The 14,116-nt window shown below is 62.5% G+C and overlaps 2 protein-coding genes across 2 annotated transcripts; both read left to right on the top strand.

The window, feature by feature from the left end:
- The first annotated feature begins 353 nt into the window (after nt 1-353).
- MTMR11 (myotubularin related protein 11) lies at nt 354-8,369 on the top strand. The gene is given in 17 exon segments (XM_048928951.1): nt 354-429; nt 516-628; nt 1,974-2,046; nt 2,134-2,276; nt 3,769-3,989; nt 4,065-4,152; nt 4,248-4,336; nt 4,428-4,549; nt 4,644-4,707; nt 4,951-5,021; nt 5,463-5,635; nt 5,744-5,914; nt 6,359-6,409; nt 6,411-6,509; nt 6,511-6,561; nt 6,783-7,043; nt 7,567-8,369. Coding segments are annotated over 17 exon segments (1,968 nt in total). The 5' UTR covers nt 354-383; the 3' UTR covers nt 7,699-8,369.
- A 205-nt stretch (nt 8,370-8,574) lies between these two features.
- Nucleotides 8,575-13,930, top strand: SF3B4 (splicing factor 3b subunit 4). Its single transcript, XM_048928964.1, is given in 8 exon segments — nt 8,575-8,703; nt 9,110-9,238; nt 9,517-10,059; nt 10,545-10,739; nt 12,542-12,621; nt 12,623-12,713; nt 13,489-13,526; nt 13,528-13,930. Coding segments are annotated over 8 exon segments (1,257 nt in total). The 5' UTR covers nt 8,575-8,669; the 3' UTR covers nt 13,675-13,930.
- The last annotated feature ends 186 nt before the right edge of the window (nt 13,931-14,116 follow it).

The raw sequence follows: 14,116 nt of genomic DNA, 5'->3' as shown, positions 1-14,116 counted from the left end.
CTGCACCCCCTCGCCTCCCCCCCCCCCCCAACCCTATACAACCTTATGGGGTTCAGCAACCTGCAGTCACCCCATCCAGCGCCTTATAACCCGGTGGGCTGCTGTGGGGGGAACTGCACGCCCCCAGCACCACCCATCCCACATAGGGCTCACGGGGTTCCCCCCCCCCCCCCCCATAACATCCCTATGCGACTCGGCACCACATCCAGCACCGCGCACCTTTGATGGGCCGGGGGCAGCCGGACCCCCACCGGACCCCCGGACCCCACAAAGGCTCAGCAGCCGCTCCACCCCCCGCCCCGCCCCCCCCCGGGCAGTGCCGTGCGGAGCTCCGCGGGCCGCGGGGGGGGCCGGGCGGGGCTCTGCGGGCAAAGTCCTCCGCCATGAGCGCGACGTGCGGCGGCCTCTCGGCCCTCCCCGTGCTGCCAGGTAGGGGGTGGGGGGGGTGGTCCGCCACGGGGGGCACCGACCCGGCCCTGCTGGGGGGTCCCGTGCCATCCCGTCCCGTCCCGTAGGGGAGGTGGTCCTGGAGGCGGCGCGGGGAGTGCGGCACCGCGGGGCGGGCGGCTCGGTGCGGGGCACGCTGCTCTGCACCAACGTCCGCGTGGCGTTCGTGCCCGGAGCGCAGGTGGGGACATCGCCGCACCGCGACCCCCTCTCCCCTCCCCCTTTCCCCGGTCCCAACCGCGGCCCGTCGCGGTCCCAAACCCGCTGCGTCCTCACCCCACGCTGCCCGCTGACCCTCAGGGCTGCGCCCTGACCGGGACCCAGCGGCATCCCCGCCCCGACCCGCCCGTGTCCTCATCCCATCCCGGACCCGTCTGCATCGCTGTCCCCATCCGATCGTGTCCCATCCTGGTCCCATCCCAGCTGCATCCTGCCCCCAAGATGCCCACACCCTGACCCCCAGCGGCTGCAACTGACCCTCTCCTACCTGCACCCCAACCCTGTCCCCGCTACGTTCCTGTCCCCATCCACTTGTGTCCTAATGCCACCCCAACCCCATCCATGCTCTCTATCCCCACTGCATTCCTAGCCCAGCCATCTGCATACACCCTGGCCCAGCCGCCTGCACCCTGACCCTGTCCCAGCTGCATCCCAGTCCCCATCCACCCATGTTCTCGTCCCACCCCACCCAGAACCAATCCATCCACATCCCATCCCTGTCCTGACCCTAAACTACCCGTATCTTTTGACCTGGTGGGGGCTGACAGGAAAGCTGGAGAGGAACTTTTGATAAGGGCATGTCGCGACTGGGTGAGGGGAAATGGTTTTAAACTGGAGGAGGGGAGATCCAGAGGAGATAGTAGGAAGAAATTCTTTACTGTGAGGATGGGGAGATGGTGGAACAGGCTGCGCAGAGGGGCTGAGGGCTCCCCATCCATTGGGTCAGGTGGGATGGGGCTTCGAGCAGCCCGGTGTGCTGGAGGTGTCCCTGCTGGCAGTGGAGGGATGAGATGCTCCTGAAGGTCCCTTCTGACCCAAACCGTGCTGTGATCCAACGATTCTGGCTGCATCCCTGCCTTCATTCAGCCCCAACCCAGCTGTATCCCGGTCCCATCCCAGCCCCATCCCAGTTGTGTCCCAGTCCCATCCCAGCTGCCTCCTGACCCCGGCCTGCCTTCACCTTGACCCCAAGCTGTCTGCATCCTGACCCAATTTTGATCCATCTGGATGTGTCCACCCTGATCCTGTCCCAATCCTACACCAGCAGCATCGCATCCCCATCCCAGCTGCATCTGAGACTGGCCCTGACCGCATCCTGACCCCAGTGTGGTCCCATCCCTTCTTGCACCCTGACCCCCTCCTGCCCTCCCCAAACCTCTCCTTGGATATGACCCCCACTGCCCCTTTCACCCTGGGAGCTCCTCGCTGTGGGACGTGGGGCGGGGATGGGGCGGCGAGGCCCTGCTCCTGCCCTGCTGCCCCTAAGGCTCCTGAGCCACCTCCCATCACTCCCCCCCTCTCTGCAGCCCCCCAGCTTCAGCCCCTTCCTGCAGAGCGACTACAGCGTGGCACTGCGCTGCATCCGCACACTGGTGGCAGGTAGGGGACAGCATGGGGGACGAAACCTCGACCCTGTCTGCAATGACCCGGGGGGGTTTGATGGCCACCGCCTCCCCCCCTTCTCAGCCAGCAGCTTCACCAAACCCACGGTGCTGACGGCCGCCTCCAGCCTCACCTTCATACCCGAGGAGCTGGCAGTTTTCTGCCGGGATTTCCGTCTGCTGCGCTTCCACTTCCCAGAGAACGGGCTGGGGCTGCAGGCGTTCCGGGTGAGGGGATGGACGGCGTTTGGGCTGGGGGCTCATGAGGATGTCGGCTCCGGGTTCCACGCTGCAGGTGGCCAACGCCATCGCACAAGTGTGGGGAGTGGGATGTGGGGCTGGGATGGGGCTGGGATAGGATTGGGATGGGATTGGGATGGGATTGGAATTGGGATGGGGCTGGGATGGGATTGGGATGGGGCTGGGATGGGATTGGGATGGGATTGGGATGGGGCTGGGATGCAGCTGGGATGGGATTGGGATGGGATTGGGATGCAGCTGGGATGGGATTGGGATGCAGCTGGGATGGGATTGGGATGGGATTGGGATGGGGCTGGGATGTAGCTGGGATGGGATTGGGATGGGGCTGGGATGCAGCTGGGATGGGATTGGGATGGGGCGGGGATGCAGCTGGGATGGGATTGGGATGGGATTGGGATGCAGCTGGGATGGGATTGGGATGGGATTGGGATGGGGCTGGGATAGGATTGGGATGGGATTGGGATGGGGCTGGGATGCAGCTGGGATGGGATTGGGATGCAGCTGGGATGGGATTGGGATGCAGCTGTATGGGGGTGGAATAAAGGCAGGGATGCTGCCGGCTTGGGGTCAAGATGCAGACAGATTGGGGTCGGGATGCAGCTGGGATGCACTGGGTTGGAGCCTGGATGGACTGGGATGGGATCAGGATGGTCGTGGGGTGGGATCAGGACACAGGAGGGTGGGAAGAGGGACAGGGCTGGGATGGGGCTGGAAAAAGGCAGTGATGCAGCTGGGACAGTGTGAGGCTGCAGCCAACTGGGGTCAGGATGTGTGCAGCTTGGGGTCAGGATGCAACTGGGATGGGATTGGGACAGGGCTGGGATGCAGCTGAGATAGGAGCAGGATAGGATCAGGATGCAGCTGGGATGGGAGCCATATGCAGCTGGTTTGGAGATGGAATAAGGGCAGGGATGCTGCAGCTTGGGTCAGAGTGCGGGCAGACTGGGATCAGGATGCAGCTGGGATGCACTGGGATTTGGCCTGGATGGGACTGAGATTGGACCAGGATGGGTTCAGGATGGGAATGGGATGGGACCTGGTTGGGATCAGGATAAGAGTGAGTGGGGACTGGGATGCAGACAGAGTGGGGCTGGATGGGACTGGGATGCACTGGGATGAGACTGGATGGGACTGGGATGCACCGGGATGGGGCTGGATGGGACTGGGGTGCACTGGGATGGGACTGGATGGGACTGGGAAGCACCGGGATGGGGCTGGATGGGAATGGGGTGCACTGGGATGGGGCTGGATGGGACTGGGGTGCACTGGGATGGGGCTGGATGAGACTGGGAAGCACTGGGATGGGGCTGGATGGGACTGGGGTGCAAGCAGGATAAGGAGCCACGTGGATACCACAATGGGAGATGAGGTTGAGGATGGGGGCAGGGGGGCACACAGCTGTTTTTGGGGGGAGGGCTCAGGCGGGGTGGCAGCACTCAGCCCTCGCTCCTTGGCACAGGTGGCCAACGCCATCGCCCGAGCGCGCGACACGGCCACGTGGCCGGGGGACAGCGGGAGCCACGTGGATGCCACAATGGGAGACAATGAGGACGAGGACGAAGGCTCCCCCCCCACGCTGCTCTTCGAGAGCCTCCAGGATTGGGAGCGAGAGCTGCAGCGCCTGGGGGCAGTGGGTTGGAGGGTGAGCGCCGTCAACGAGCGCTTCGATATGGCCCCCAGGTAGGTACTGGGGGGCGGGGGGGGGGGTGGGATGTGCCCCCAACCCACGCAGGACCCCAACACGCCCGCCTGCAGCCTGCCCCGCTACCTGTGGGTGCCCAGCACGCTGCTGGACCACGACCTCAAGCGGACGTTCGCCCACTTCCAGGAGCGCCGCCTGGCTGTGAGTAATGGGATGTGGGGTGATGTGGGGGGGGGGGGGGGGGGGGGAGTGATGTGGGGGGGGTGACATGGGGGGGGGGTCCCATCTGCACACAGCGGCTGTGCTGGCACCACCCAAATGGCAGCGACCTGCTGAGAGCCGCTGGCTTCCACGCAGCTTCAGAGCCGGGCAGCGAGGACATCAGGTAAACCCCAGCCTGGGGGGAGTTGGAGGGGGGGGGGAGGGGGGGTCACTATGCCCGGCCCCACGCAAGGTGCTGTTCCAACCCCCCCCAGGTGCCTGGAGGTGCTGCTGGGTGCTGGATGCAGGCCGTGTGTGCTGGCTGACACCGCCGAGCTGCCCAGCCCCCCCGACATCCAGCTGGCACACCTCAGGCTGCGGGCGCTGTGCCTGCCTGGTAAGAGGGGTGGGGGTCACGGGAGGGGGGGGGGTCGGGGGGGGACAGGGTCCGTTCTCACTGCCTGACTCCATCTCCCCCCCCTCCAAACCAGGTGCAGCAGCTGATGAGAAGTGGCTGTCGGCGCTGGAAGGGACGCGGTGGCTGGAGCACGTCCGGTGAGGTTTAGGGGCTGCAACCCTAAAGCCCCCCCACTTTTGGGGGCCACCAAACCAATCCCAGGGCATTGCAGTGCTGCCTTGATTGGGGGACACCCCCCCAAACCCACCCTCAGCATTCTAGGGAGCTGCGTTGGATGGGGGTCAGTGTCTCGCAGGGGCTGCGAGGTTGGTTGCCCCCAGGAGGCACTGGGGTCGTTTTGGGGAGCACTGACCCCCCCCCTTCTCCCCCCCGGTTCCCAGAGCCTGCTTGAGAAAAGCTGTGGAGGTGGCATCGCTGCTGGCAGGGAAACAGTGCTCTGTTGTCCTGCAGGGTAGGGGTGGGGGGCAATGGGGAGGGGACAGTGGGATGGAAGGAACACCGGGGTGAGGGGACACTGGGGTGGAGGCCATTGGGGTGGGTGACACCAAGATAGGGGACATTGGGGCGGGGGATGTTAGAGGGAGGGGAATTGGAGTGGGAAGGGAATTGGGGTGGGGGGACACCGGGACAATGGACACTGGGGTGGGGGGATGATGTGGCGGTGGGGGGACACCAGGGTAGGGAACAGTGGAGTGGTGAACGTTGGTGGGGGGCAAACTGGGGGGGGGGGGAATTGGAGTGGGGAGGACACCAGGACAAGGGACACCAGGGTGGGGGGGGCGATGAGGAGGGAGGCACTGCGGTGAGGGACGCCAGGGTGGGGGGTCCTGGCATTGGGGTGGGGTCACAATGGCTCCCCCCCATTCCTCTCCTCTTGTCCCCCTTCCCCCAGAGCCTTCAGACCGTGACCTGAGCTGCCTGCTGGCCTCCCTGGTGCAGCTGCTGGCGGACCCCCATGCACGCACCCTGCATGGCTTCCAGAGCCTGGTGCAACGCGAGTGGGTGGCAGCGGGGCACCCCTTCCCTCAGCGCCTCGGTCTGCGCCGGGACAGCCCCCGCGAGGAGGTGGAGACCCCAAACCCCTCACCTGCGTCACCCCCTGGGGGTGCCACCCCACATCACCTCCCTGGGGGTGACACCCGTGTTATACCCCCCCCCTCCAACCCCCCGCAGTCCCCCGTCTTCCTGCTGTTCTTGGACTGCACCTGGCAGCTGCTGCGGCAATTCCCGGCGGCGTTTGGCTTCACCGAGGCGTACCTGCTGGCCCTGCACGACAGCACCTTCCTGCCCTACTGCAGCACCTTCCTCTTCAGCTGCCAGAGGCAGAAGGGCCGCGGTGGGGCGGTGAGCAGAGTGGCCTGCCTCACTTTCCCCCTCAGTGCCTCAGTTTCCCTTTCCTGCCTCAGTTTCCCCATCCCTACGCCTCCAGTTTCCCTTTCTGTGCCTCAGTTTCCCCCTCTCCTGCCTCAGTTTTCCCCCCACCTGTTTCCCCTCTCCTGCCCCATTGCACGCCTGGGGTAGGATAGGGAGGAATGGAGAAGGAAGAGGAGAGAAATGGGGCAGGAGAGGGAAAACAGAGGTGGGAGGGAAGTTGAATCACGTATGGGGCCTCGGTTTCCCCATAAGTGCCTCAGTTTCCCCCTCTCCTGTCTCAATTTCCCCCCAGCTCAGTTTCCCCCCTCCCACCCCATTCCTCCCCACCTCCCATCCCAGTTTCCCCATATGCACCCCGGTTTCCCCACGCCCTGCACAGCCCCTCTTTGGGGCTGACCCCCTGTCCCCCTGCAGCAGCAGCCTCGCACCCAGACCTACACCCCTGTGAGCGGCCGCTGGGACCCCCCCCCCAGGCAGCACCAGCAGCCGTTTGCCCCCCGTCTGGGCCTGGGGGCTGCGCTACAGCCGGCAGCAGCGGGCGCGATTCCGGAACCCAGCGTGGGACCCCCGGCCCTGTGGGGACCCCCGATGCTGCAGACCCCCAGAACACGGGCACAGTGAGTGGGTTGGGGGGGCTGCCGTTCCCCCTTACCACCCTTTTTCACCCCAATCACTGTTTTCTCCCTATTTCCCTTTCCTTCCCCCTTTTACCCCATTTTCTCGTTTCCCTCCCCATTGCCCCTAACCCCTTTTCCCCTGTTTCTCCTTACCACCCCTTTGCACCCCAGCCGCTGGGTTTCCCCCCACAGCCCCTAACCCGTTTTCTCCTGTTTCCCAGCCTGCCAGTGCCTGGTCAGGATCGAGCTCTGGGGCAGTGCTGGCTCTGTCCAAGGGCTCTCTGACCCCACAGCCCTTCCCGTGGCGGAGCGGCCGTCCCCCTCCTCGCCTGCTGCGCTGGGCCCCCTCCCTGGAGACCCTCAGTGATCGGGGGGGTGACCCTATTCCTACACCCCCCCGGGGGCTGCTGCTGCCCTGTGCTGCAGGACCTTCCGTGCGGCTCTGGAGACGCTGCTACCTGCGGGGTCTGCCTGAGGCACAGGTAATGGGGCTGGGGGATTCTCAACCCCTTGTGTCCATCCTAATCCCACGTACATCCATCCCAACCCCATGTGTGACCAACCCAGTCCCGCATTCATCCATCCCACCCCACCCCAGTGTGCATCCATCCCAACCCCATGCATCCACCCCAGCCCCACAGGTCCATCTCACCCCCATGAGCGTCCCTCCCAGTCCCATGTTTGTCCATCCAACCCCATGTGTGACCATCCCAACCCCATATATCCATCCACCCCAATCCCATGTGCGTCCACCCCAACGCCTGCATGTCCATCTCACCCCATGAGTGTCCCTCCCAATCCTATGTTTGTCCATCCAACCCCATATGCATGCATCCACCCCAACCCCACGTAACCATCCATTCACACCCCATATGTGTCCATCCGACCCTGTGTGTCCACCTCACCCCCATGTGCGTCCACCCCAACCCCATATGTGCTTCTCCAACCCCACGTCTCCATCCCGACCCTGCAGTTCCCCACCCTGACCCCACATGCCCCCCACAGCGTGGCCGCCTGGCGCCATGCCCGGCCCTACTGCTGGAGGAGCTGGCTCTGCTGCAGGACCGGCTCCATGCATGGCAGCAGGATGGGGCCCACGCTGAGCCCACCAGCAGCCCCCTGGCACCCTCACGGTGAGGGTCTCAGGGGGCCCTGAGGGTGGGAAGCCCCCTGAAGGGACACACACTGTAGGGGTGGACTCATCCCTCGGGGTCCCTCCAGTCTGGGGGTTGTGGAGGGACGCGGCCCCCCTGGCTCAGCTGCTTCCTTTTGCTCTGCGCTGGGGCTGCGGCTCTTTGAAGCCTGGGAATTTTTGGGGGACCAGCATTTTTTTGGGCCCTGGGGCTTTTTGGGGACCATGACTCTTTGGGACCTGAGGATCTGGGGGCTTACAGCTTTTTGAGGTCCACAGCTCTTTATTGCCTGTGTTTTTTCTGGGCAGGCTGGGGCCTTTTGAGGACCACAGCTTTTTGGGGCCTGTGGTCCATTAGCGCCTGGGGCTTTTGGGGGCTCCCAGCTCTTTGGGGCCTGTAGCTTTTTGAGCCCTGTGGCTTTTTGGAGCCCAGAGCTTTATGGGGCCCACGGCTCTATGGGGCAGCATTCTTCACTGGAGGCCCCGCAGTGGCGCTGGGGTTCCCCTCTGCCGCGGCTTAGGGGGGATCAGCGCCATGGGGAGGAGCGGTTCTGACCCCTCCTCAGGCTGCACCCACAGCACAACGAGGGAGCCGCGGCCCCACGGCGCGGCTGGAGGGGGGGAGGCTGGGCCGCGTGTCAGCGGTGTTTGTATTTGCCTATTAAAGCACAGCGTTCTGCAGGCAACGGCGTGTGGCTGCCATTGGAGGAGCGTGCCGGGGGGGAGGAAGGGGGCCGACACCCGAGGAATGTCGCGGTTTGTCGAGGCGCTGCGGGGGATATCGCGACACAAGGGAGCGGCGCGGTGCAGGCCGCTCTCCGTCACTAACTCAACATGGCGTCCGCCCTCAGGCGCCAACGTCACTTCCGATTAGCGGCCGTGGTGACGTCACAGCGTGAGGCTGCGGCGCTTTACGTCCCCTTACGTCCCCTTACGTCGCGTTGCGTCGGTGCCGCGCGGGAGGGAGCGGGCCAAGATGGCGGCTGGGCCCATCTCGGAGCGGAACCAGGGTGAGCGGTGCGGGGCTGCGCGGGGACGGCGAGTCGGTGGGGGGCGATTGAGGTGCTGAGGGCGAGCGGGTGGTTGTCGGAATGGAGTTCTGTGGGTCACCGGGAGGTGGAGGGGCTGCGCGGCCTTCCTGACTGAGGCAGCGGTTGTGGTTCTCTGTGGGTCCGTTGGAAGGCTCGCGGATCTCGGCTCCCCCGTGGATGCTGAGGGGCTTTGATTTCTCTCAGGGTCTCGTTGCGGAGCCTCGGATTTGGAACAGCATAAGGAGGCCGTATTGACTCCCGGCTTCAGCAGGGCTCCGCTCTGGCATCTCCTGCAGCCTCCGATAACTTCCTCATCGAGCGCTCAAGGCTCAGGCCTGCAGCTCCCGCGCGCTGCTCATTCGGTCTCTTTTCTGCTCTGCTCCAGATGCGACTGTGTACGTGGGGGGTTTGGACGAGAAGGTCAGCGAGCCGCTGCTGTGGGAGCTCTTCCTCCAGGCGGGCCCCGTGGTCAACACCCATATGCCCAAGGATCGAGTCACAGGCCAGCACCAGGGTGAGTGGCAGCGCTCCCCAAAAGCTCACGTGGAGAAGAATGCTTTAGTCGGGGGGTTTGGGGGGAGTGTGGTCAGAGAGCAGTTGTTGCAGGAAGGGAGGTGAGGGTGAGTGATTTGCAGGGCTTTCTGTCTTGGGAGAGCCCTGGGCTCGGTTTCTAAGCGAGAAGGGTTGGTGCCTTCGGGCTGCAGGAGCAGCGTTCCCCTTGGGGGCAATGGGGGGCAGCGTCAGGCCATGGTTCTGCCCTGACCTAAAGCTTTGTGTGGGGCCTTGTTGCAGGCTATGGGTTCGTGGAGTTCCTCAGCGAGGAGGACGCAGATTACGCCATTAAAATCATGAACATGATCAAATTGTATGGGAAGCCGATCCGAGTGAACAAAGCCTCGGCTCACAACAAGAACCTGGATGTGGGGGCCAACATCTTCATTGGCAACCTGGACCCCGAAATCGACGAGAAGCTGCTGTACGACACCTTCAGCGCCTTTGGGGTCATCTTACAGACACCCAAAATCATGCGGGATCCAGACACGGGCAATTCCAAGGGTTATGCCTTTATCAACTTCGCCAGCTTTGATGCTTCTGACGCTGCTATCGAGGCCATGAATGGACAATACCTCTGCAACAGGCCCATCACTGTCTCCTACGCCTTCAAGAAGGATTCCAAAGGCGAGCGGCACGGCTCAGCTGCTGAGAGGCTCCTGGCCGCTCAGAATCCGCTCTCCCAGGCAGATCGGCCCCACCAGCTGTTTGCCGATGCTCCTCCTCCTCCATCTGTCCCCACCCCTGTGGTCACTGCTCTGGGACCTGGCGTCACCCCTCCAGGTGGGTAGAGGCACACTGGGTTGAAAAGAGGTGGTTTTGGTGCTCTGTGTGTGTGTTTGTCTCTGCCTTGTGGTCTGTGGAAGCAGCCTGCTTTCTCCTTGCAGCAGGATGCCCTGGGTGCTGACAGGACTCCCGAGTCTCATCACCCGTTTGCTGTTACTGCAGTGTCTGGGGCAGAGCTGAAAGGCTTTGTTCTGTGTGGAGCTGCTCAGTGTCACGTGTGGGTGCTCCTGGTGACAGCGCAGAGCCCTGCAGGATCGCAAGGCTGTGATCCTTGGGAATTCTGCTCGTGCTGCAGCAGCTCAGCCTGTGCTCTCCCAGTATGGAGCGGATGGATCCTAGTGCTTCAGTCTGCTGGTTTCTCCGTTTGCCGTGGCTTATGGTGCTTTTGCTTCTTTCCTGATTGCCTGGGACTCTTTGTGCTTGTTTTTCATCCTTCTGCACTCGACCAAATCTTCATTGCTGCTCTCTTTCCCTCCTTCCAGGCCTCCCACCCCCAGGATCATTTCCCCCGCCGGTGCCGCCTCCTGGAGCAATGCCTCCTGGCATGCCTCCTGCCATGCCGCCCCCACCGATGCCACCTGGAGCCGGTGCCCCCGGCCCCCCCACTGGGGCTGCACCCACCGGAGGGCACCCGCCTCACCCGCACGCCTTCCCACCAGGAGGAATGCACCACCCAGGTACGTGGCAGCCAGGTACTGAGCTCGGGAGATGCAGAACCTTTTCCAGCCTTGGATAAATCACCCCCTCTTGTGGTTTCTTCCGTGAGGTTTCCCTTCTGTAAAACGGGGATGGAATTACTGCTGGTGTCTGGGAGGCACTGAGCACAGCGCAGCCGTGGTGGAGCAGGCAGACAGGGCAGAGGGTGCCCCAGTTCGCTGCTGAGACACTGGTTTTGCTCAGTGCTGAATAGAAGCGGCTGTTTGAGCGCCCTGGGCTGCGTTTGTTTGTGTGCTGGCTGTATTTTTGCACAAGATCTTGCTCTCTGCAGCACAAGGCAGCCTGGTGGCTGCTCTCCTCCCCAGGAAAAACAGGGAGAATCTGCGTAGGAGCAAATACGTCACGTCAGCAGTGCTGCTTTTGGGTTTCTCTTCTGCGTGTTCTAAAATGTGCCAAAAATGGCTTGGAGCAGGATTTCTGAAGAGCGTTTTGGTGATCCAGGAAATAATTCCCTTGTGGGAGGCATCCAGGTTGGGTCAGGACACGCGTTGTCCCTGTGTGGGGCACAGGGGGGCAGAGGCCGTTGCACTGCAGGCTTTTTGGGTGCTGTCCTGCCTGGAAGGACATCAACAAGACTCTGAGCCACCCTCATTTGGCTCTGGTGTGAAGTGATACAGAAGGGTGAACCTGCTCTGCACAGCCTGCAGCTCCGCTGGGTGGCAGCTAATTCAAGGCACGAGAACCAAAGGTTTCTTTGATTCCTTTCCCTTTTGAGCCCTGTGGCAGTGGGGACTGAGCAGCCTATCCCTCTGGACTCTGTGGCTTTCAAGGCAAGAATTCAATCCGTTTTGCATTGGCTTTAAAGAAGAAAAAAACCAAACAGTTCTGATTTCATTGTTTCTCATCTTGCCTGCTCTGTAATAACCCCTGCTCTGTAATAACCCCTGCTCTATAATAACCCCTGCTCTATAATAACCCCTGCCCCAAGGGCTGCAGGGCTGATTAGGGGGCTTTGTGTGATCCCAGCCCTGGCGTGTGCTGAGCAGATGGCTGCTGCTGTCCCTGTCACAGCCCGGCTCTTCAGGCTGTGCAGCAGCCAATTATGCTCTGTATGGGGAAGCCTGAGTGAGCGCTTCCACTCCACGCTGCCTGCTCCACAGAGCTGCACCTGGCTCCTGTTTCTTTCTTTTTGGGAAGGAGAAAGCGATCAGTGATTTGGTTTTGTTTCCTTACGAGTTTAAAATAATAGAATTGTTGGGGTGGGGGGGGGAATGCAGGCTTTGTTCCTGCTCAGAGCAGAGCGAGCTTCCAAGTCCGGATGCTTGGGTTCTTGATGGAAATCTCCCAGGTGGTGGCTTCTCCCTGAGCCCCTGTGCAAAGCTGTGCCACACTTGCTGGTTTTTCTTCCTTCTGCCTATCACAGAATCAGAGGGGTAAGAATCATCGAGTTCAATCCCCCCAGAAAGCCTTGCTTTAACCTGAAAGATCCGCCTGCTAAATCATGATCTATTTGTTTCTATGAGAAAGAAATCTGATCTAAAAACACAGTGTGGAAAAATCACCTGGCATCACAGAGAATAGCATTTCTCCCGGAGTTGGCTGAGTTCTGACGCGCTGCAGCCAGCTCCTGTTCACTTCCCTCCTTTCTCTGTGCTTCAGAGGAGGGCTGCTTGCCTTCTCCCCTTAAATCTCCTGGCTGGGAGGAGAAAACTGCCGTCAGGCCCCTTTTTTATACCCGCCGTTTCAACCAGCGCGGCCTGATGGGCTGCAGCGGGGCTTGGAGCTGCGGCAGCGACACCCTGAGCTCCTTTTATCCCCACAGGAATGCCTCCCATGCAGGTGCACCACGGCCCGCCCGGGATGGGCCAGCATCACCCAGGACCACCAGGCTCTGGAGGCCAACCCCCCCCCTCGGCCCCCACCCGGCATGCCGCACCCCGGCCCCCCTCCCATGGGTTTGCCACCCAGAGGGCCTCATTTTGGATCACCGATGGGTAAGTTGGTGCCTGCCAGAGGCAGAGCGTGGATCTTCTGTCCGTCAGACCCTCGGTCAAGTTTAGTGCCTGCTGCAGCCCTTCCTTAACAGGGCTGGGAAGGAGGTGATGCGCGGTGCCCTCGCAGAGAGGCGTTTCAGAGCAGGACCTGGCAGCTCCGTGCTGCTTGGTGGGGTTTCCCAGGGCTTTTTTTCGTGTTTCTGGGGATGTGGGACGTTGCCTGCAGGACAGGCGCTGCACAGTCTGATGTTTTTCCCCATTTCCTGAGGGGAGATGTCAACTGGGCTTTGCCAAAAGAAGGGTTCTTGAGGCCTGTGTGTCCAGCAGTTGTGCTGGGGGTCATAGGAGGGACTTGGGGGAGGGGAGTGAGGGGCAGCGTTGCCTCGTGTCCCCTTGGAGCTTGGCATAGAGTGGCTGGGCACCGGTCACCACGAGAGGGGCTGTGGATGAGGGCCCAGAGCGATGCCACCCACCGCTGAGAGCTGAGCTGTGGGGTCAGCCCTGCCATGGGGTGCCGTGGGATGAAGGTGTTCTGAGCAGGGCAGCCCCAGGCCTGTAGCCCTCGCAGGGCCGATCCTTGGGGCTTCCATCAACCTTCTGGTTTACAGGTGAGCTCCCCAACCCGCGGGCACCAACTAAAAGCGTGGGCTGGGTGTGGGGCGGTTGTGGGGCGGTTGTGGGGCGGTTGTGGGGCGGTTGTGGGGCGGTTGTGGGGCGGTTGTGGGGCGGTTGTCTGTTCCCACAGAGGTCGCTGACAGCTCTGCTTTCCCCACAGGTCACCCCGGCCCCATGCCGCACCACGGGATGCGCGGCCCCCCCTCCCCTGATGCCACCCCACGGCTACAGCGGCCCCCCTCGCCCCCCGCCCTATGGCTATCAGAGAGTCCCCCTCCCCCCCCGGCCGGCTCAGAGACCCCCTGGGGTGCCCCCACGTGGCCCCCTGAGAGGCCCCCTGCCCTGAAGGCCGTTGAGCCGTGCTGCCGTGAGTCCTTCCTTCAGGCTGCCGCTCACCTCGGGCTGATGCACCTCTGCCCAGAGGGAAGAGGCATAATTGGGTCCATCCCTCTCACGGTTCTCCCCCTCTTTTTTTTCCTCCTCCTCTTTCTAGCATTCATTTTGTTGTTTTCCTTTTCCTCCTCCCTCTCTTTGAAGATTCCCCCTCCCCCCCCCGCGTAAAGCAGTGATCTCCCATTTACAAATAAAACATTTTAAGAATAGGAGGCCGTCCCTCTGAGGTGGGGGGTGTTGGTGCTGCTCTGGCCTGGCATGCAGCCCTGGGGACGCCTGGGATGCAGCCATACACAGCGGCTGGTGCTGAGGCCGCCCGCCCGTCCCGCTGAGCTGCTGAATTTGGGGTGGTGGCTGTTGGGCTCCATGCGGGCTGGCAGACCTTCAGTGAAGAT

Source organism: Lagopus muta, chromosome 29 (assembly GCF_023343835.1).
Source record: "Lagopus muta isolate bLagMut1 chromosome 29, bLagMut1 primary, whole genome shotgun sequence".
In the NCBI taxonomy this organism is placed as follows: domain Eukaryota; kingdom Metazoa; phylum Chordata; class Aves; order Galliformes; family Phasianidae; genus Lagopus; species Lagopus muta.
This window is presented reverse-complemented; position numbering and strand designations above follow the sequence as displayed.